At 39.1% G+C, this 21,628-nt stretch overlaps 2 protein-coding genes across 3 annotated transcripts; one reads left to right on the top strand and one right to left on the bottom strand.

Moving 5' to 3' along the window:
• The first annotated feature begins 5,514 nt into the window (after window positions 1–5,514).
• On the top strand, window positions 5,515–13,448 carry LOC117410766 (tubulin epsilon chain-like). Of its 2 annotated transcripts, none has more exons than XR_009328970.1 (12): window positions 5,515–5,828; window positions 6,083–6,156; window positions 6,465–6,517; window positions 6,898–6,958; window positions 7,064–7,179; window positions 7,806–7,927; window positions 8,283–8,470; window positions 9,023–9,195; window positions 9,409–9,549; window positions 9,822–9,962; window positions 11,102–11,239; window positions 11,721–11,856. XR_009328970.1 is itself a non-coding variant. In XM_059025834.1 (12 exons), exons 1-12 carry the CDS (start codon window positions 5,804–5,806, stop codon window positions 11,877–11,879), a joined length of 1,428 nt encoding a protein of 475 aa, XP_058881817.1. In that variant the 5' UTR covers window positions 5,517–5,803; the 3' UTR covers window positions 11,880–13,448. The 2 variants fall into 2 exon arrangements, 1 of the variants encoding a protein (XP_058881817.1); XM_059025834.1 differs by having other exon boundaries at window positions 5,517–5,828; window positions 11,065–11,239; window positions 11,721–13,448.
• On the bottom strand, window positions 13,069–19,789 carry LOC117410938 (cellular communication network factor 6-like). Its single transcript, XM_059025835.1, has 5 exons — window positions 19,673–19,789; window positions 17,076–17,355; window positions 15,566–15,778; window positions 14,397–14,590; window positions 13,069–13,350 (listed from the first exon to the last, which is right to left on the bottom strand). The coding sequence occupies exons 1-5, from the start codon at window positions 19,718–19,720 to the stop codon at window positions 13,069–13,071; spliced, it is 1,017 nt and encodes a 338-aa protein (XP_058881818.1). The 5' UTR covers window positions 19,721–19,789.
• Between the last annotated feature and the right edge of the window lie 1,839 nt (window positions 19,790–21,628).

Here is a 21,628-nt window from a genome sequence, read left to right as displayed (position 1 = left end):
TGCTTTTGCGTTTTGAATGAATCTTCCAGACACAATCTACTTCTGTATTACACAGAATGCATGTACTGTTTTCAACCAGTTTTCTTGGATTATGAAACAATCCTTGTTTTCTAATGCAGTTTACTAACTGCATTTTCAGCGGTAAAACTGCAAAAAAATTTTTTTAATGTTTCATGAGTTTTATTTTTATTTGAATACATATGGGGCAGTATTAATACAGCACGCCAGGAAATAAATCGCAACTCATACGACTGGTTTCACAGACGCCAATCAGCTTTACTTTACAGTCAGGGTCTGTGAAAACAGCCAGTAATGTCTTTCAGCCTCACAACTGAGTATGGCCCAGGTGCTGGTGTCCCCTACAGCCGTACCTGTATCTCTGGAAAACGAGTGTCCCTTACAGCCATACCTGTATCTCTGGAAAACGAGTGCCCCCTACAGCCGTACCTGTATCTCTGGAAAACGAGTGTCCCTTACAGCCGTACCTGTATCTCTGGAAAACGAGTGTCCCTTACAGCCGTACCTGTATCTCTGGAAAACGAGTGTCCCTTACAGCCGTACCTGTATCTCTGGAAAACGAGTGTCCCTTACAGCCGTACCTGTATCTCTGGAAAACGAGTGTCCCTTACAGCCGTACCTGTATCTCTGGAAAACGAGTGTCCCTTACAGCCGTACCTGTATCTCTGGAAAACGAGTGTCCCTTACAGCCGTACCTGTATCTCTGGAAAACGAGTGCCCCTTACAGCCATACCTGTATCTCTGGAAAACGAGTGCCCCCTACAGCCGTACCTGTATCTCTGGAAAACGAGTGTCCCTTACAGCCGTACCTGTATCTCTGGAAAACGAGTGTCCCTTACAGCCGTACCTGTATCTCTGGAAAACGAGTGTCCCTTACAGCCGTACCTGTATCTCTGGAAAACGAGTGCCCCCTACAGCCGTACCTGTATCTCTGGAAAACGAGTGTCCCTTACAGCCGTACCTGTATCTCTGGAAAACGAGTGTCCCTTACAGCCGTACCTGTATCTCTGGAAAACGAGTGTCCCTTACAGCCGTACCTGTATCTCTGGAAAACGAGTGCCCCCTACAGCCGTACCTGTATCTCTGGAAAACGAGTGTCCCTTACAGCCGTACCTGTATCTCTGGAAAACGAGTGTCCCTTACAGCCGTACCTGTATCTCTGGAAAACGAGTGTCCCTTACAGCCGTACCTGTATCTCTGGAAAACGAGTGTCCCTTACAGCCGTACCTGTATCTCTGGAAAACGAGTGTCCCTTACAGCCGTACCTGTATCTCTGGAAAATGAGTGCCCCTTACAGCCGTACCTGTATCTCTGGAAAACGAGTGCCCCCTACAGCCGTACCTGTATCTCTGGAAAACGAGTGTCCCTTACAGCCGTACCTGTATCTCTGGAAAACGAGTGTCCCTTACAGCCGTACCTGTATCTCTGGAAAACGAGTGTCCCTTACAGCCGTACCTGTATCTCTGGAAAACGAGTGTCCCTTACAGCCGTACCTGTATCTCTGGAAAACGAGTGTCCCTTACAGCCGTACCTGTATCTCTGGAAAACGAGTGTCCCTTACAGCCGTACCTGTATCTCTGGAAAACGAGTGTCCCTTACAGCCGTACCTGTATCTCTGGAAAACGAGTGTCCCTTACAGCCATACCTGTATCTCTGGAAAACGAGTGTCCCTTACAGCCATACCTGTATCTCTGGAAAACGAGTGTCCCTTACAGCCATACCTGTATCTCTGGAAAACGAGTGCCCCCTACAGCCGTACCTGTATCTCTGGAAAACGAGTGTCCCTTACAGCCGTACCTGTATCTCTGGAAAACGAGTGCCCCCTACAGCCGTACCTGTATCTCTGGAAAACGAGTGTCCCTTACAGCCGTACCTGTATCTCTGGAAAACGAGTGCCCCCTACAGCCGTACCTGTATCTCTGGAAAACGAGTGTCCCTTACAGCCGTACCTGTATCTCTGGAAAACGAGTGCCCCCTACAGCCGTACCTGTATCTCTGGAAAACGAGTGTCCCTTACAGCCGTACCTGTATCTTTGGAAAACGAGTGTCCCTTACAGCCGTACCTGTATCTCTGGAAAACGAGTGTCCCTTACAGCCGTACCTGTATCTCTGGAAAACGAGTGTCCCTTACAGCCGTACCTGTATCTCTGGAAATCACCATTTTCAATAACATTCCGCATGCTACATACATGAAAGCATCTTCTATCAAAGGAGATGTTTAAATATATAAAAGGCCCAGTGCCTGACCTTCACAATTCCCCAACCCTTAACATGCAGTCCTAAATAAAGAGTCAATTAATACAGGGCACAGTTAAATAAAGCACATATACCAAACACAGATAAAAAGGCAAAACAAATACTAAGCACTGAGTGAATAAAATATACAACTGATCACTAAAGTATTAGCTGAGAGATGTGTTTGAATGCCTTACTGACACTGTTGAGGTGTAACAGACCACAGGGGTTAAAGGAATGATAAACCAATGCTTTAAAATCAATCCTATTTTTATCACTGATCACATTAATATTGTGATACTTCAAGCGGGGACATGCAAGTTAAATGTACCACGCTGTAGCTTTACAAAATGTACACTTCCTGCTTTCAGTACTGCTATCACTTCATGTGATACGAGATTCCATACATCAGTGTTGTAGACTTCCAGTTTTATACTGCATCTAGTCTCACATGTGCAGTTTTGAAGGAAACACATATCAAACATATATTTCTTTTTTTTTTTAAATGGAAGTCTCTTATTTTCAGGCAATCTTCCACTTCCTTGGTAAAACTCCCCACCCCTTCATTGCCCTTATTGCCCAGGCAATAACCAACCAGCTGCTACATCTATTGCAGCCTCTAACATTCAGACCTGGAAGAAACTGACTGGGTGAAATGACCTAGGAACTGAAGCATACTGCTTGAGATAAGGCAAGGGTATATAGCAGGTATACTGGTACCGTATTGTAAATGAAAGGGCACGTTTGCTAAATGATGTGTTTTACATTGAAGACCTATACAGGGAATGGAAGTGCAAAGCAGCCTGCTATCCTACCTAGAACCACAGCTTCATCTTATCATTTTACTGGTGAACTCAATAGTTACAGTACCAACAGTGTGTGTGTGTGTGTGTGTGTGTGTGTGTGTGTGTGTGTGTGTGTGTGTGTGTGTGTGTCAGCTTGTTTAAGATGACTATTGATTTATTTAAAAAAAAAAAAAAAAAAAACTACTAGTATGTAAAGGTTTGAGGTGATTAACAGTAGGGTTACCATGAGTCAATTGCAACGAACTAAAAGGAGCATCCTAACTGGGGATGATCCCATGGTTAGTACGGAGGACGGTGCTAAACTAGTAAAAGTTAATAACAATTGCAACAAACTAAGCAGCTCCAGGTAGTCCCCAGCTGCATATTAAAAATGTTTTCAATTACAAAGTAACTGCTGTTACTCTAGAGCAGTGGTTCCCAACCCTGGTCCTGGAGAACCCCTGTGTCTGCTGGTTTTCATTCCAACTGAACTCTCAATTACTTAACTAGACCCTTCATTGAACTGCTAATTTGCTTACTGCTAATTTACTCTAGAACAGGGTTTCCCAATCCTGGTCACCTCTGTGTCTTCTGGGATGACTCCAGGTAACAAGGATAATTTGGGCGTGTTGTTTTATTCACCGTTTTGCTGACCCGGTGACACTCTGTGGTCATTGAACTGTTGTTAAAGTCAATAGATGATGTTCAACAAACTGTTTTTAAACTCACCAATGAGCCACCAGACTCACCGGGCTAGAAAGCTGGTGAGATTCACCAAAATAACATGGATGTCACCATGGAGACTGTCAATGTGGAATGTGGGGAGATGAAATGAAACATTTTAGTCGACTCTGAGGCAGCAAATCATTTAAGAAATGGTAAATAAAAGTCCTAACGCATCCCATTAATTTATTAACTTTTTCGCTTCGACTTTAAGTAGTCAAATCCAAAAGCAAAGAAATTTGAATTTAAGTTGATGGAGTTTGTAAAGCTCACACAAATTTTAATTATCTAACCTTGGCGTTTATTGTCATTAAGTCATATAAAAAATAAAAAAGTACTGCTTAGCATAAGAATGCTTTTTTTTTTTAAAAAACACGTGAAAACGTTTGTATGATTTTACTATTAAGTTTTATTTAGCATATCTATCTAAAAAAAAACTGGTATTCCACATTGGTGTCATGTGAAGCACCAAATTAGTTGATTTTAAAAATGAAGAACTTGACAAAATAAGGCTTTAATCTTAATTGTTTTAAAAGAATCAGGTGCATAATTTATATTTAGGGAATATAAAGTACAAAACTATACCATAATCTCATCTGAAAATACAGCAGTTTACTTGCGCTGTGTGCTTCAAAATTAACTTCACCTGAACTAAATTCCTGCTCAGTCTGAAATCACTTTTCAGAGCCATGTCAGAGTACTGATTCACAGCATGTACCGTAAGTAGCTTTGAATTTTTACCCTCTTAATTCAGATCTAATAAACTCAGACATGTCTTTTTCCAAGTCAGAATCAGAATCTAACTGTTTTTTTCTGACAACAGCAAGTCTGCTACAGCCTTGCCTACCGCAGCACAATGTTTTCCCCTACTACTAATCGCCATATTGATGTCACCAAACTGTTTGTTCAATCCAGTCACCGATGGCAGCGTAAAGGACTATCCACTAGAAAGTGTTCTGATGGTATCAGATGATTCGAGGGCATTTGCCAAGCACTCCCACCTTTCACTTCCAGAGCTCGGCAACTCTACGAAAAACCCACCCTGACACTGACCCAACCCCAACCCTAACCTTAAGCAACCCCTGCCCTAAAACCTAACCCTAACCCAATACCTAACCCTAAACCTAACCATTAATAATCATCTGATGCCCTCAGGACATTTTCTAGTGGATACTCCTTTGTGCTTCTCACTGGTGCATGTCATCGGCCTCACCAGTTTACCAGAATACATGGTGTGAAATGAAAAGCCTGAACTGTCCTAAACTGCCCTGGTGTTCTGTACATGGAGTCATATGGTAACCCTAACACGGAAATACATGTTCACTCCAAAGAACCATCACTACTAATACATCATTTCCTAACAAGCAAATGAATCACAGTGAATTGGTTAAAATATCTTATAGGGTGATGCAGAGTTAAAGAGGATTAGGATAATCCTGTTCCTTGTTCGGCTTCCCCAAAAATATACGAGTAAATGATTGGTAAAATATTGTAACCAATTCACTGTGATTCATGCTTTTTCATATATAAAACCTAACTTAGTACACTTAAAAAGATTTCTGCAAAAAAAAAAAAAAAAAAAGATCAGGAGAATGTGTGGTATCTGGGCCAAATGGCCTCCTCTCGTTTGTAACATTTCTTATGTTCTTATCCCTTTTCCCTGTGCTATGCCTGACTGACAGGCTAAACGGTAGATATACACAGTATTATTATTGAATGAATGTTTTTAGTGCCCCCTGGTGTCAAGAATCAAGTCGTCCAGCAAGGTTTCTATGGAGACGGACGTCACTGTATCGCGACGACTAAACATGTATTGGAGGTGCTGTTTGACAGTTTCTTAGTCATTAATGGTAGCTGTATAGTTTCTTAGTAAACAGATCCTGTTGTGTTGCTGCAGATAGCTATATCCGGGGGGTCGATGCAGTAAGAAAAACTAACTATTGAGGACATTGCGAGGACACTGCTTTGTAATTACAAAGTGAACACTACGAAACACACTTGACTCTATTGGGATCGTGTGTATAAGTACCAGATGTGCTAGGATGACACAATCTATTGTGGTGCAGGGTAAGTCAAATGTGTTTAATAAATGGAATCAGCATTGATTAAACCTGGGTGTAACAACGATTTATGAGTAGCGTGTAAAGGAACATTCTCTTATCAATTTATCCCATGAATTTGACAATCGAACGTCCAGAAACTGCAGGTACACATATGTACTGTACTAAAATATGCCTCGCATTTATATAAAGCATCAACTCATACTGATTCTCACTAAGTTAAGGCATTATTTGCATGAACCATTTTCTTTTTTTTCTCAGTTGGTCAGTGTGGTAATCAAGTTGGCTCTCGATTTTGGGACCTCGCTTTAAGGGAACATGCAAGTGTAAATAAAGTAAGTTGTAGATATATTTATAAATAAATAAATACATGCATACATATGCTACAAACGTATGCACTGTAATTGTGCCAGGGAGCTGTAAGATGTTTATTATTTTAAACTATATCAGTAACTTACAAAAAGAATAAAGATATACGAAACTGTTTTCCCTGCTTGAAATGTAGAGGTTGATACAATAGTAGACTTGTTTTTAAAAAAATGCTGTTAGTAACACTGTGCATATCCCTCTACACAGAGGAGTTTAAGGAGGGGTTAACTACATTTAGGATCTAAATGTGACTGTGCTTTCTCTCCATTTCTAGAAAGGAATCTATGATGAAGCTTTAAGTAGCTTCTTCAGGAATGTTGATACCAGGTAAAGTGTCACTGAATTACACTGTGCCTCTCTTTCAAATCTGTGTAGTGTACTTTGAGTTGAAAAAGTACTAGGACTTGGAGTGATTCACAAAAGAGCATCAGTGTGTTACATTTTGAAATACACCTTGTAGTGCTTATTTTGGTCATGCTGTTTGAAGATTAGAGTATGACTTGCAACTGGTTTCAAACTCACAGACCCTGATCCGCACTAATCTTGGACTATTTATTTTAGCTGTAATCAGGGGCTGTGAAACGTTTTTTAAGAAATGCTTTGGGGCATACAATTGATACAAAGTCATTTTAATCTGTTAAATGATCTCTACCCTAATCTTTTGATTTAAAACCTAATTTAATACAAAACTGCTTAATCTTTTTTAGGAGAAGTGATGGGGACAATAATGATATTTCTGGAGGAAAAATAAGATCCCTAAAAGCCAGGGTAAAATATAATACATTATTTACTATGTATCATCTTTACAATGCATTTCTTTTTTAATACATTTTAGCATAGGCTTATGCAATATTGTATATAACTTTTCCCAAGGCTGTTCTGATTGACATGGAGGAAGGTGTGGTAAATGAAATACTTCAAGGACCTCTGAGAGATGTTTTTGACAGTAAGCAACTCATTACTGATGTATCGGGCTCAGGCAACAACTGGTAAGATATCCACGTTACAAGGGTATAGCTGAATCCTAGAGGTTAGAGGTCTATTCAAATGGTGGCAAATCCAAACCACCCACAACTATTAAACACTCAATAGTGCTGAATTTAGAACTACTAAAATATACAAGAATGCAATCCAAATACCGTGGGGTATGGGATATTTGGAACCAGAATTCAACCCTCTAGTTGTAATATTCTTAGCAGGTTATATTGAAATGTAGTGTCGCATACGGTTTTAGCAATAGTATTTATGTTTATGAAGGTTGAACCTTAAAAGTAAATTCTCAACAACATATTTTTTAATAAAGTGCAGTACACATAAAGCTAAACTGGATTAATGTAAATGTATAAGGTAAATATTTATTCATTATGCTTTCATTTTCAGCAGGCATCATATCCTTTTACAAACCTCAAACTTTTCTGGTTACAGTAAACAGTGCATCTCCATGGTATCACCTATTCAGACAGGAAGTTGTTTAATTGAGTAGAGCTTTGTTTGGGCTATTTTGACTGAAATGGTATGATTGTAATTTCTCCTTTTGACTGAGCAAAGAATATGCTTTGGGAGGGAAGTCTGCTTTAAGAAAAATGAATGACCACAATGTCTTTCTGTTCTACAGGGCAGTAGGGCACAAAGTGTATGGGTCCACATACAGAGAGGAGATTGTGGAGAATCTGAGGAAGGCTGCAGAGCACTGTGACTGTCTGCAGTGTTTCTTTGTTATTCACTCCATGGGCGGAGGTGAGTTATGTGAGGTTCAGTTTGGAACACATTGGGGATGTTATTCTCCATAAAATCCATTACTGCCTCATCTGAAAGAGTGGTAGAGTCTTCTTCCTCATTCCATTGTCCTCTACCTCTGACAGAAGAGTTCTGCTGGTCTCCTGGCTTAAACCCGAAAGATGAGACGTCACAAATCAATGTGATGTCAGTTGCCACGGTGCTGGCTACAAACGTCATTTTACCCTTCTCTCCTTTTAGCGAGCCGCTGCTAGAAGCAGTAGAACTGTGTTGGCAGAGGCGAAAGGACACGCCCCTTGTGATCAGGACATGTATGCATGTGGGGAAACTGTATTTTCTGTTTTCTGTCCGTTAGGCACTGGCTCTGGTTTAGGTACTTTTGTTCTGAGCGTGCTTGAAGACGAGTTCCCCGAGGTTTACAGGATAGTCACTTCAGTTTACCCCTCTGCCGAGGACGATGTCATCACCTCCCCCTATAACAGTGTCCTTGCCATGCGGGAGCTAACAGAGCATGCAGACTGTGTACTACCAATAGAAAACCATGTAAGTAGGACATGGAGACATAGTACAGAATTAAAGCACTGCAACGTTGGGTCCATTTCCCTCATGATATGTTACAGCAAAAACTGTGGTCAAAGGGAATTACTTTATATGGGCAACTTGTTATAATATGTGTTTATTTATTTATACTGATTTAATACGGGTACTTATAGCTGTCTTTGATAATTAAAGTTAGAATAAATGGAACCTTTCTAATTTCATATCACATCCCCAAATCCAGACTGCCACATTAATATCTCTTTGTATAGCGCAGTTCTGAGCATTAAATATTAATTTGTGTGATTTTTATTTGTATTCCTATAACATTACTTGTTTGACTAATTTTAAAATGGTAATACATTTTTTACTGTTGCATTAATACTGACCTGTATAAAAAAGAATGAGCTTAGCTTGTAGCACAATCTTTTTTCAGTCAACAAAGCCAATGTTGCAAGAGTTTACAGTATGGCATAGAATATTTGTGTATGTGATTTATGCACAGGGACTTTTAGTGGGTAAAAGGTTTAACTTCATTGATTTTGTACCACCTTACAGTCCTTAGTTGATATCGTCAACAAAATTAAGCACATGTCGCATTGTGGAAAGCTGGGAGCTGAAATCAAACAGAGCAGCACTATAATCTCTGGTCAGGGGGGAGTCAAAGGTCAGGAGAAACCATTTGATGCAATGAACAACATAGTGGCAAACATGTTACTCAATTTAACCAGGTATGTGGGACACATCTAATTCTTTACTGAGAAAATTATCACGTTTATACTCTGCCTGAAATAGTTACAAAAGTATATTTATATGAAATCTATGTTTTGTTTTCACAGGGTAATACTATACTGTATTTAGAGGCTGATGTCGGCAGTAGCATTTTTAAAAGTGCTTCAGATTTTCCAAAGAAATACCTTTTATTTATTTTTTTTTATTTGCAGTTCTGCCAGGTTTGAGGGCTCCCTCAATATGGATCTCAATGAGATCACTATGAATCTTGTTCCATTTCCAAGACTTCACTACCTGGTTTCCAGTTTATCTCCACTCTACACACTGGCAGATGTTAATGTTCCTTCGAGGAGGTACAGTACTTTTTGAGCTATTTTTATTTCTTCACTGTTTATTTGTGTTTTCAGAAGTTCAGAATATTAGGTTTGAGTTTGGAAGTCTTCCATGAGTGCCTATAAAAGACCCTTTCAGCTCCACTGAACAGCGCTCTCGTTTAGCAAAAAAAGCACTTTCTGTTCCGTGAAAAAAAAAAAAAAAGATGTTGATTTTAAATTTGAATTATAACACTTAAAGTTATTTTTCTCACGCAGAGACATAACTAGTTGAACCCTTATTCTGTTTGCAGGTTGGATCAGATGTTTTCTGATGCTTTTAGTAAAGATCACCAGCTGATTCATGCTGACCCAAAGCACAGCCTGTACCTGGCATGCGCTCTAATAGTGCGAGGGGATGTTCAAGTTTCTGATCTCAGAAGGAACATTGAAAGGTGAGACACAAGGTTTCATTATTTTAGTATGGTATCACAGGAGAGCACATTTTTGAGGCTCAACACGCACCAGCGACCCCTGTGGTCTGGCCGGGCGCCTGCGGGCTTGCCTGTAAGCTGCCCAGAGCTGTGTTGTCCTCCGAGGCTGTAGCTCTGAGGTGGCTGCATGCTGGGCCTGCAGTGTGTAAAAGAAGTGGTCGGCTGACGGCACACGCTTCAGAGGACAGCGTGTGTTCCTCTTCGCCACTCCCGAGTCAGCACGGGGATGGTAGCGGTGAGCTGAGCCTAACAATAATTGGCTATTCCAAATTGGGGAGAAAATTGGCTACTAAAAACAAACTGCTCTACTTTATAACCTGCATTATTTTTATTTTATGTAACTGCAATTCTAGTCATAGGAGGACCTCCAAACACATCAGTAAAATACATATACACGTGAAAGTTTGTCACCATAAATAAAGCATATTGAGCGACTATTGATTACCTCACTATATTGTAGTCCTTATTAAGGCTATGCAGACACTTGGAACATCTGAGTGATTCTTTTTAACATGTTTGAAGTTGTTGGTTATTATTTTAAATGGAATAAAACCTTGGTAATTACACAACACTTTGCGCTTGTCTACACAATTATTGAGTACCAAGCAATAACAATGTGACAGTATGATTTAATGTAGAACCTGTCGTGATCAAACTTACTAAAACCACTCATATTTTATTTATTATTTGTCTTCTTATTCTTGTATCTGTTTAATATAAGTTCATTTTGATTTCACTTCCTGGTATGTGGTTTGCTTGTTTCCATAGAAATGCATCATCTATGCAGTGAGTTGTGGGATTGTAAACCTAGGAAAGATTCAACCGCTGAATAAAGTAGACAACTATATCTCCCAGCATGCTTAGCAGTAGATAATTCAATCGGTGTGAAGCAGAAAAAGCTGTTTTTCTGGGAGTAATAAAACCATTGTGAGAGTATAAAAGTAGCAAGAAAAATAGAAACCCTCAGTGGTTGGACTTTGCAACTTTGGTTGGACTGCTTCATTATCCTGAGTGGTTCTTTGCTGTTTTTGCTTCAATAGGTTTACTCTATTTGTTTATCTAGGTTGAAACCTTCTCTCCCATTTGTGTCCTGGAACCAGGAAGGCTGGAAGACTGGTCTGTGTTCTGTGCCTCCAGTTGGACATTCCCATTCCCTGCTAGCTTTGGCAAACAATACCTGTGTCAAGTCTACTTTCATAGAACTGAAAGACAGATTCATGAAGCTCTACAAGAAAAAGGTATAGTGCAATGGACAGCATTTTGTTCTCAGCGTTGACATCCACAACACAAAGCATACTGGGTTCAGTCAGTGTCATTATTTAGATGTGCTACTATTTAGACCAGTTGAACAGACCCCTCTGTGTCAGTGTCAGAACAGTGTAATAGCCTGTTAGTTGTTACATAGCATTCAGAAGTATAAGTTAGGACATGCCCCCTACTGAATTTTAAAAGGAAATTCCAGAATCGGGTCATTTCATGTCAAGTAAGGCCATAAAAGTGATTGACCCAACTGGTATTTGATTTCAACCGGGGGGAAAAAATTGATAGTGGTTGTGCCCTACAAACAACTTTGAAATACTTTGCTTCTCTGCTCTAGCCTCAGTGGTTCCTGAGATATATATACCCTCATAGTTTGGGAGTTGGGGGGCGGCTGCCCTTGAAGGCTCTGTCCACGTTTTAAAATGCTAATCTGCTTTCATTCTTATTTTGTGACCCCAGGCCCACCTTCACCATTACTTGCATGTAGATGGGATGGAGCAGAGCTGTTTCTCAGAAGCAGTCTCATCCTTGTCCTCTCTCATCGAGGAATACAATCAACTGGATGCAACAAAGGGTTTACTGATGACAGATGCACAAAGACTTAATATCGCTGTATAAGGTTTCTTCTCTAAAATATGTATTTTTAGTTCTTCAAATGTAATTTTTCAATAAAATAATTGTTGTTCAGTATATGTTTCTAATGGCCCTGACAATGACTTTCAGAGAAATGTAACACGTCGGCTGACAATCTGACCATGAAATTGCGTGTAAATAAAGATATATTTATATTTAAAAATAACCTAATTAAGTTTTTTTCAAAACCCTTTTTTAATTGTATTTTTATTTTAAATAGGCCAGGATGAGAGATCACCGTGACCTACATACTGTGCACTGCATGTACATCTGCACATTGTGATGTGTACTTATAGACACACAAGTTCCTCCTTACATTATATCCCCAGATAAAGAATGGATCCTAGTGTCATCACAGATGTCAGGACCCATGACATAAGGTTCTGTATTCTTGCATTTGTTTTAGCCTTTTTAACTTGCATACAGAAGAAAAAGTTTTTTCTAAACTTTATTAGACATTATGAAAAATGTAAATCAAACACAAGTTTTCAAGACCACTTGGGTCCCTTCTTCAGCTGAGAATGCATTTCAGTTATTTATGTACAAGGTACATAACACACACGTGTAGTCTGTATAGATGTTTATATTATTTTAATCCTAACAATTGTTGTAGCAAATGCATTTTATTTCTTAAAAACCCTACAAAAAAAACTAAATGCTTTGTTTAAATTTCCCTTTTTAAAAAATGTGTGGTCATAATGTACTACAATCTATCCCATCCCTTGTAATGATTCTACCAAGATGTGCTATTTAAAGTTCTCAGATAAAGCAGTGGATCTGTAGTGGTAGAATTCTGTAGTCTGAACCTGTAACAAAAGATTTGCAACAGTAAAGCAATGAATTTGGATCAGCTTGCATTGTTGCATAACTTCTTCATGTACAGTATACTTTTATGATGAGAACATACTGTACAAGCTCCCGTGAAAAGGGTGTGCCTCAGAATGCACATTGCATTATGTGTAATAGATGTGAACAGATCTTGGTCAGAATTATAAAAGGCAGTTTCCCCCATAGCAATTGCATTGTCATGTGAATCCTGAACCTGTAGTGTAGGTACTACAGAAATAAGAAAACGCAACCCTGAACTGTTTCTAGACCATTTGAAAACATATCTTTAACTCCACCTTGCTAGGTTTCCAGGTATGTCATTCTATGTTGATAGTCCTATCGGTAACTAAAGAAATCTGAGTTCAGAGAACATGTCTCCAGGCTTTTTGCAGTTCCTGTGGCATACGCAGGAGGTGATCCACATCATCTTCCACTTAAAGATTCCCCCGTCAGTGCAATTGAACTGTACAGTACTCATTCTGGATTTGTTGGGGCTACAGCAGCGCTTGTCGCTGCAGACTCCACAGTACGTGAGTTTGTAGCTTTGCTTGCTTGTACAGCCAGAAAGAGTTAGCTTCTCTCGTTTCTGTGGCTGGATCTTTGGCTGGCAAGTTTTTCCTTTTGGTATCTGAAAAAACACAAAATTACAGCATGCCAGTGATATACTTCACACAATCCATTGTTTTTAGATTTAATTTCCTGTTGTAAAATAAAATAAAAAAAGGTTTTGTAGCTTATTTTTTTTCTTTGCGGCTCACTTTCCCTTGGTAAATCTCTGCACATCATGATCAAATAGAGAGTAACTTATAATATAAGGTGTACTTAATGAAGGATTGACAAAGTCAATCGAATACCTTATTTTTTGTGACTCAATGGACATATGTTTAAAGCGATTCTTTCGGCCTTTAATTAGAAGTATAATTCAAGTATCTCAATCACACTTAAGTTATTTTATTATTATTATTATTATTATTATTATTATTACTATTATTATTATTATTATTATTTTCTTAGCAGTCGCCCTTTTCCAGGGTGACTTACAATTGTTACAGGTTATCACATTACAGAATATCATACAGATAAGAGCAGATATGAAAATACAATAAAATCAATTCAAGTAAGAGCAAAATAAAGCATACAGTAACTTATAAAGAGCGAATTCAACTAAGAGCAGTTAAACCTTATAGTAACCATTTGCTTATATGAGTAAAGTCCAGTAAGAACACGTAGTAAGTATGATAAATGGATGGGAATGATTTCAAATAAGAGCAATTACAGAAAACTTGAGTACAGATACCTATAAGAGTAAAATCAAATACAAGATATAGTAAGTACTTATAGGTAGGAGCAGTAGTTGAATGCAGCAAGGTATGGAGCAGTTCAGTGTAAGTACAAGCTGATGCAAGTACTGGTACAAGTGGGTGCTATATAGTCCAGCATGGCTGAGAGTTGTAGTGTTTACAGATGCTGTCTGAACAGGTCTTGAGGAAGCAACGGAAGGTGGTCAGGGACGCCTGGTATGACACAATGTGCACTCGTATAATAGTCAGGGTTGAGCACAACTGCATTCAAATGCAAATACTGGACCTGTAAGTGCCATGTACAGTGTATTTCCTGCATTTAAATGCAAATGCACTTGAATCCAGACCTGAGTAGTTTCATCAGTTACTGTACCTTCACTTTTCGTAGTATATTGCTATCACAAGGCCGCAGGAAGCAGAGCCTGCGCTCTTTCCTCATTTCACATTTGCTGTTGTCGTTGTTCACCCTGACGGAGATGCCCATCCCGCAGGACTTGGAGCAGGGGCTCCATGGCGTGGTCTGGACCAGGCAGCTCCTCTTCCATGATACAGGATGACCCCTGTAAGCTATCAGTATTACAATTAAAAGAGCAAAGCTAAATCGAATGAATATATTACCTAGATTAAAATGGTCATTGCTGAATCTAATATATTGTGTTATGATAGGAAAATATAAAAAACTGCTGAATTATTTCTGTTATAATAAGACACACCCTACACATGACATAATAATTATACATCACAAAAACAAAGATTGTTCTTCAGAACTACTATTAAATAGTTAAAATAAACTACTATTAAATATAAAAAGTGTTACCGGTATTTCATTTCTTAACTTTCTGAATTCTGTCATAAGTTCTATGCATAGAATGACATGTAATATACACAACATGAGATGTCGTGGATTTTTGGCATAGCTTTTACAGTTGAAATCTCATTTGCAATATATCATGTCTCAAAAGTAGTCTAAAAAAAAACATTTGAGGCATAGTTAAAGTGAATTCCACGGCAGTCAAATTGAAGTACTTTGTTTGGCGGGCAGTAAGAGGTTCATATTATGTGACATGGACTCTTTGCAAGACGTTATATGGATGACAAATTGTCTACTGCAGTGTCTGGTTTGTTTTGCTGGCCAATATTCCTCTGCTGCTCAGTAATGCTAGAAAGTCATAGATGCAGTGGGTACACTTACAATTGCTTTTATTTTAATTAAAATAATGGCAACCACACATATACAGTACTCTTAACTATGCCAGATTTGGACATCACAAGCCGATTTTGCTTCAAATGGTAGCAGTGAAAAACAGTAAAACACCTAGGAAGCTCTGTGCATCCTAATTTCCTCCTCAAATTCAAATCAATTTTAGACCAAGGAACACTGTGTCTTTTAATGTTTCTCCACGAACTGAACCCAAGTACAGTAAAGAATCCTTGCTTCCTTGTGCCAAGGTAATTAGGCAGTGTGGGCAACAGCTCTGTGGCTGCACCCTGCTGCAGTTATCATTCCTGGTCTAGTGCTTGGTTATATTTTAAGATACACACCTGGCATTGCTCTGTAGGTTGTATCCTGTTGGTGCTTCCTTGGATCATTGGCAGCACTGAGTTGTGCTGGTTTAGCAGCAATTCCTTGATCGAAAGCGGGCATGCAGCCAATCGCACCTGCAACGCATGTGCATTTGTACAGGGGGCTGGGCTGAAATGTCTGACCGTTGTTATAAAAAACACCATTGAGCTCACATCCGACTCCCATCATATCTGAGAAAAGGGGAGAGAGTTAAATTAGTCAGCCTGCCTTGCAAAAGGCAGCTTTCTGCAGCTATGCAAAAACATACACCGTACAAATGCAAGCCACTGTTCGGTGTGACAGATTCACAGGAGTAACTATAATACTATTAGATAACATTCTCAAAGCTTCTTAAAGTCCACGTCTATATGGAGTTTATTTATTGTGTATGAACCTGTGGTACCATGTACCACTTCTCCAAAACACGACAAAATTACAAAACGTATCCACTTGGACATTATTTGAAAATGTCACCAGCTTCCTCCACACATAATCTAGGCCAGGCTAGGCATCAGAAATTGACTGGAAGTTCTACTCTCTCCCAATGTGTGGATGAAAGTAATGATGAGCAAAAGGCATTCTTTATTTGCATATTTGACTACAATGTGAACTCAAGGTTCATTTTAACATGTATGGGTTTGTTTAACTTAATGTGAGTTTGTTTAAAATTTAGGGTCTAATATTTTGAATGTTTTTGTGGTTTCGTGTAAAGCAAATAATGCATTTTGCTGCCAAATGTAGTTTCCTCTTAACAAACCTGAAACAACTTTTTTTTTTCAGTGCTTTAGTTTGTTTTCTTTCCAGATAGAAATGATAAACTGCTTGCTGTATGTCTCAAACACAGAGGTTGGAGGGCCCAGTAGAGCTGAATAGGCTTTCAATTGATTGTGTACTGTATCAAACCTCACAGAACCTTCAGGAATGTAGAGCTAGTAGTGATCCGCAGCTAAAAGGAGCTAAAGGTTAAGGAATTCAATGTCAGAGTGTTTTTAGAAAGACACAAAGGAAAGAAGGAAAGACACCAAGATGTGTATGGAATAGGTTGCGAAGCCATGTTGTTGCTGCTGATTCATTGGGATCCTTTAAGAGCTGTCTAAATGTGGTTCTGAGATCAATGCGCTATTGGGAACCGGATGGACTGAATATGTTTCTTATGTTGTACTATGTACAGCATCATGAGATGCTTCCATGTGGAAGTTCCATGACACGCTCAATATTGTATTTACAGCACTTGTATCCTAACATGTCAGAGTATTCAAGAATGGTAGAGCTAATGGGATGGGTCTCCTTCAATGTCTTTGGTGGATAAAGATGGCAGGCAGCCCACCCTTTTACACTTTCACTACCTGCCAGCTACTGTATATGATATTGTAGTCCAAGAGAATACCTTAACAAGGAGCCGGTTCTGCATAGCAGTTATGCCAAAAAAAACGAAAAAAGAGAAATGTTATATTCAGTTTGAGTGAAATTCTAACAACAGATACTTACAGGCGCACACACCAACCTCAAAGCGAGGCCTGTCGGTTGAATAGTCGCAGTACATCCCCTTGTGAGGGTCACACACCTCAGCCTCATTGCAGATCTCCCCGACTTGCTTGGCACACATTTTACAGCATCCACAGCCATCCTTCACCAGACTGACTCCCGGAGCACACAAGGGCTTGATGCTGCACTTGCAGGGCCAGTGACAGAACTGCCTGCGCTCAGGGCTGCCTGCTCCAGCCTTCGGTGCAGCTAACTGACCATTACTTTGTGCTCTGCAGGAAAACTACAGATATAATACAAAACTAAGAACAGGAGCAAGTTCTTTTTACCATTGCAACTATTATTAGGATTGACACATGCCTTATCGCGCCTCTATCTCAGGATTATTTCTGATAAATACCAAATGCCATATTAATAATATTCAGAAATATTCAAATGTTGCACCGGTAGGTAAAACCCCTGTTGTCCAAGGTGTAATCGACAAGACAGGAGGATCTAACTTAATGCTAAAAGGGAAAGTTACCCTGAGCAAAACCTTCCAATATGAATCTTAAACAATGCTGCTTTCCCTCTGGTCCCCAAGCAACAAAAAATGTCAGGTCCACAGATTGTTGCTTTCCATTACTCAAATGTGCATATTTGCAGCACAAAACTTTACATGTGCCATGCATCCACTTTTAACACAACAAGGGAAAGCAGGGGAATTAAACTTGCAAGGGGAGTGAGATTCTCAAGCTCAACCATCTGGCTTATTGTAAAGGAAGAGTTTTGGTTAAAATCACATTTAGAGGTGCCTGACAAAACAAGTGAAGCGCATGCAATCTGTAGCACATATCTTTGTGGAATTGGGCTGTCCCTAATGTGACTGTTATGCAAAATTGCACCCTTGACAAGTATACTGTTTTATATAAAAGCTGCATCTCCCTGTTGCAAGTTTCAGTCCCAGTGTCCAAAACAACAGATCAGACAAGTTTGGACAGAGGGGTAATAGTATGGAGTTTCCACACAATTCACTGATATTTTATGTGTCTCAGTCTCAAGACTGACGACTTGAAGTGCCATTCTGGAGAAAAGACTGGGCTGCTGATTTCACCCCCAACTTTTCCTTAAGGAAATAGTGGCAGTAATCTTTGAAGAATGGTGAAGTATCCCACAATTGAAACACATTGCACCCTGGCTGTCTGTAGTGCCTTCACTACATTGGCAGTGCTTGTGTCTCACCCTTGAACCAGCTGTGTTGTTTTAGAAAAGATACTGTAGAAACCATTATGTAGCTGTTATTTGCAATCCACAAAAAGATTTTGGCGGAATTTTGAACAAGATATGTTTTACACTATATTTTGTTAAAACAAATACTCCCTAACATAGTTCAGCTATATTCAATAATGATTTTGTGAGGAAATTAGGTTCCTGGGGGACAGTAATAAGCTATGTGCATAAACATAGTTTTAAATTAGTTTAACTGTAGAAAAAGGCATGTGTGCTAAGAAAACATGGAAAAAAATGTGTCCTTGCCATCACTGTCTGTTCAAAGAAAGAACATAAGGCAGTTCACAGACTCAGCACCACACTGCCAGAGCAAAAACAAAATATACTCTGTGAAGCCCAATGTATTTACTTAAATATGAAGCTCTCAATATTGTGTGTAGTACTAGCTCACAGCTGTGAGTTTTATTCTGAAAATACCAGGACATGTATGGAGGATTGCTCTAGCACAGTTTCTCATAACTTTCAAAGGTCCTATAGGTTATGATCAAAATCTAAAGCCTCTGTGTCAAGTTTATGGAGTACGGTGTTTTATTGCTCTCTCTCTCTGAACTAATGTGATGTGTGAACATTGGCCTCAGCAGTTAAATAAGACCCCAGTCTATCTCTCTTGAAAAGTCAAAGTACTGTTTCTGCGTTACTCTAAACAAAACTATCCCAGTTGGTTACAGCAAGTGGACATTTAGTTTGCATGCTGTGTTAAGACTGTAATACAGATTGTTTTATGACAAGCAATAATGAGAAAAGTTCTAAAAAATAAAATCTTCAACAAACAAAAAAAGTGTATAGAATAAAATTAGGCCATGCTGTTCAGATACTACACAGGCTTTGAGTAATTAAATCTCTGATGCATTTTATTGTGATTTTTAAGATTTATTTTATTTGGATATTTGAAATATCCTGTCCTGCTGTCATAGAAAATGTTGTGCAAACCAGCCCTCTGTAACTTATTTACACTACAGCACAGTACAGATAATCCGAAATATCTAATGGTAAAGAAGATGTTGTTTTGCAATCAAGGTTTCTTGATTGGGAATGCCATTATCACATTTGCAGTGGTCCTCCTGGAAAGACCTTACTGTACTTTTAATTTCTAATGTCTTAACAAATACAACATTCACATTTTAAAAGATGTATATATTCGTCTTTTGACAACATTAAACAGCAAAAGAAAATAAATACTAAATTTCTAAAAAACATAGAAAATAAACATGACACTGTAAATCCAGTAGTCCATCTTTATAGACCCCAGACCCCAGTCTTGATGAACTGTCTATTAAAAGTTGTTGCCTACTTTGAGGTATTGAAGAGGAGATTAAATGGTGTGATCTTACCTGTTGCATGAAAGTGACTAGAAACGTATAGCAGAGCAGGCCCAGCATGTTATTTGTGCTTGCTGTGTGAGAATTCTGAGAGCAGAGGGAGTGAGAGGGTGAGAGAGAGAGAGCTGATCTGTATTAGATGAGGAAGTGCACAAAGCTCCCCTCTGTCTCCTCTCCAAACACACCTTTCCTCAGCAAACAGATTCAAACTTAAAATATTTCTCTTCATAAAAGTCCTTCCTCATACATGCTCAAGGCACACAGTTTACCTACTGCTGCACACGGCCCCTTGACTTTACTCAAACTGAAATGAAAACACCCACACCAAAAGGTGATACATTAGATTTGAAAGAAACTTTTTGTTTTGTTTTGTTTTGTTTTGTTTTAGCAATCGCACCCTTATCAATTAACTGACTAATTCACTGTTGTTCATCTAAGTCAATATATAAAGCTCATAACAATTTATTTATCTTGCTTTTAATTGTATTTTTACTTGTGATGTGATTCTTGAAATGTATTTGTTTACGACTGTAAGTCGCTCTGGATAAGGGCGTCTGCTAAGAAATAAATAATAATAATAACAGGCTGCAATTGCTTGATGATAGTGCTTTCTGCTCACCAGCAACTACAAACATCAGGGCTTTAAAACAGGAGCTGCTTTGGTAGGAAGATGTTTCTAGACTATACGCCATACAGAAAGGATCGTAGCCACAAGTAATGGAGATGACTTGAGATGTTCTAAATTTAGTGTTAACTTCCTTTCCAATAAAACGTGCTCATCTGCCCACTAAACAAACTGATATCCTACAGTTTGATTAAGGCTACAACATCATCCAACACATAGCTACAAATATGAAATCTGTGGCACCAGCTATAGAAGTCGCTTGTAATACATAGGTGAGAAAATAAGCCAATGTGTGTCAGAGTAACACCAAGGTTGTGCAAAGGCTACAAGCTTCGAGATCCTCCACCACTCATCAAGATTTACAGTCATCTACTCCGATCTGTATAACAGAACAAACCTGGGAGAAGAAGAATGGAGGTTAGGGTGGTAGCTGTTAACTCAGTTGGGATGATCATTACCAAGGGAAATAAGTATAGGACTGTGTTTCTAGCAGAAATGTTGTATTGGTGAAAAGGGTATATTTATAACTTGTTATTTTCGAACTGGAATGTCCTGTTCCTGATCTGCAAAAATGTTACCATAGTAAAAGCATAGCAAAGTGTAATACAGCATAGTGAAAGCATGGTAAAGCCCAGAGAGGCATGATCAAGCAAATGGAATAGTACATATGGTATGTAAGCATGGAAAAAGCATGGGAAAACTGCAAAATGACTGTGCAAGTTTAATGAGAACATAAGAAGAACATAAGAAAGTTTACAGACGAGAGGAGGCCATTCAGCCCATCTTGCTCGTTTGGTTGTTGGTAGCTTATTGATCCCAGAATCTCATCAAGCAGCTTCTTGAAGGATCCCAGGATGTCAGCTTCAACAACATTACTGGGGAGTTGGTTCCAGACCCTCACAATTCTCTGTGTAAAAAAGTGCCTCCTATTTTCTGTTCTGAATACCCCTTTATCTAATCTCCATTTGTGACCCCTGGTCCTTGTTTCTTTTTTCAGGTCAAAAAAGTCCCCTGGGTCGACATTGTCTATACCTTTTAGGATCTTTAATGCTTGCTATGGTAAACGTTTGTAAGGGTAATTAAGGCTGCAGTGTCCCATATTATCATATTATCTTCTGTATAAAATTGGAAGTTTATGTGATCGGTGCCAACTGCAATCCAAAACGTTAGTAGGAGGCTAGGAGTGTATGATTCAAGTTTGGTAGGGACCGTTGCAAAATCAAGGCACTTGTCATGTTCACCATGTAGAGTGTGACAAACAGACAGACACGATCAGCACACAAGGGTCCCCACTATATCCTCTTCAGGGAGTCACAAAGTATGCATATTGGAATATGGTCATT

Source organism: Acipenser ruthenus, chromosome 6 (genome assembly GCF_902713425.1).
Source record: "Acipenser ruthenus chromosome 6, fAciRut3.2 maternal haplotype, whole genome shotgun sequence".
Taxonomy (NCBI): domain Eukaryota; kingdom Metazoa; phylum Chordata; class Actinopteri; order Acipenseriformes; family Acipenseridae; genus Acipenser; species Acipenser ruthenus.
This window is presented reverse-complemented; position numbering and strand designations above follow the sequence as displayed.

What these genes read in the sequence shown, in the direction of transcription:
- LOC117410766 (XM_059025834.1), top strand. Translation starts at nt 5,804, where the DNA reads ATGACACAATCTATTGTGGTGCAGG. An exon ending in ACAATCTATTGTGGTGCAGG is followed by an intron (nt 5,829 to 6,082) that starts GTAAGTCAAATG and finishes TTTTTTTCTCAG; the next exon opens with TTGGTCAGTGTGGTAATCAA. An exon ending in TCGGGCTCAGGCAACAACTG is followed by an intron (nt 7,180 to 7,805) that starts GTAAGATATCCA and finishes TCTGTTCTACAG; the next exon opens with GGCAGTAGGGCACAAAGTGT.
- LOC117410938 (XM_059025835.1), bottom strand. Translation starts at nt 19,720, where the DNA reads ATGCTGGGCCTGCTCTGCTATACGTTTCTAGTCACTTTCATGCAACAG. An exon ending in TGAGGTTGGTGTGTGCGCCT is followed by an intron (nt 15,779 to 17,075) that starts GTAAGTATCTGT and finishes CCCTTTTCTCAG; the next exon opens with ATATGATGGGAGTCGGATGT. An exon ending in AACCTACAGAGCAATGCCAG is followed by an intron (nt 14,591 to 15,565) that starts GTGTGTATCTTA and finishes TAATACTGATAG; the next exon opens with CTTACAGGGGTCATCCTGTA.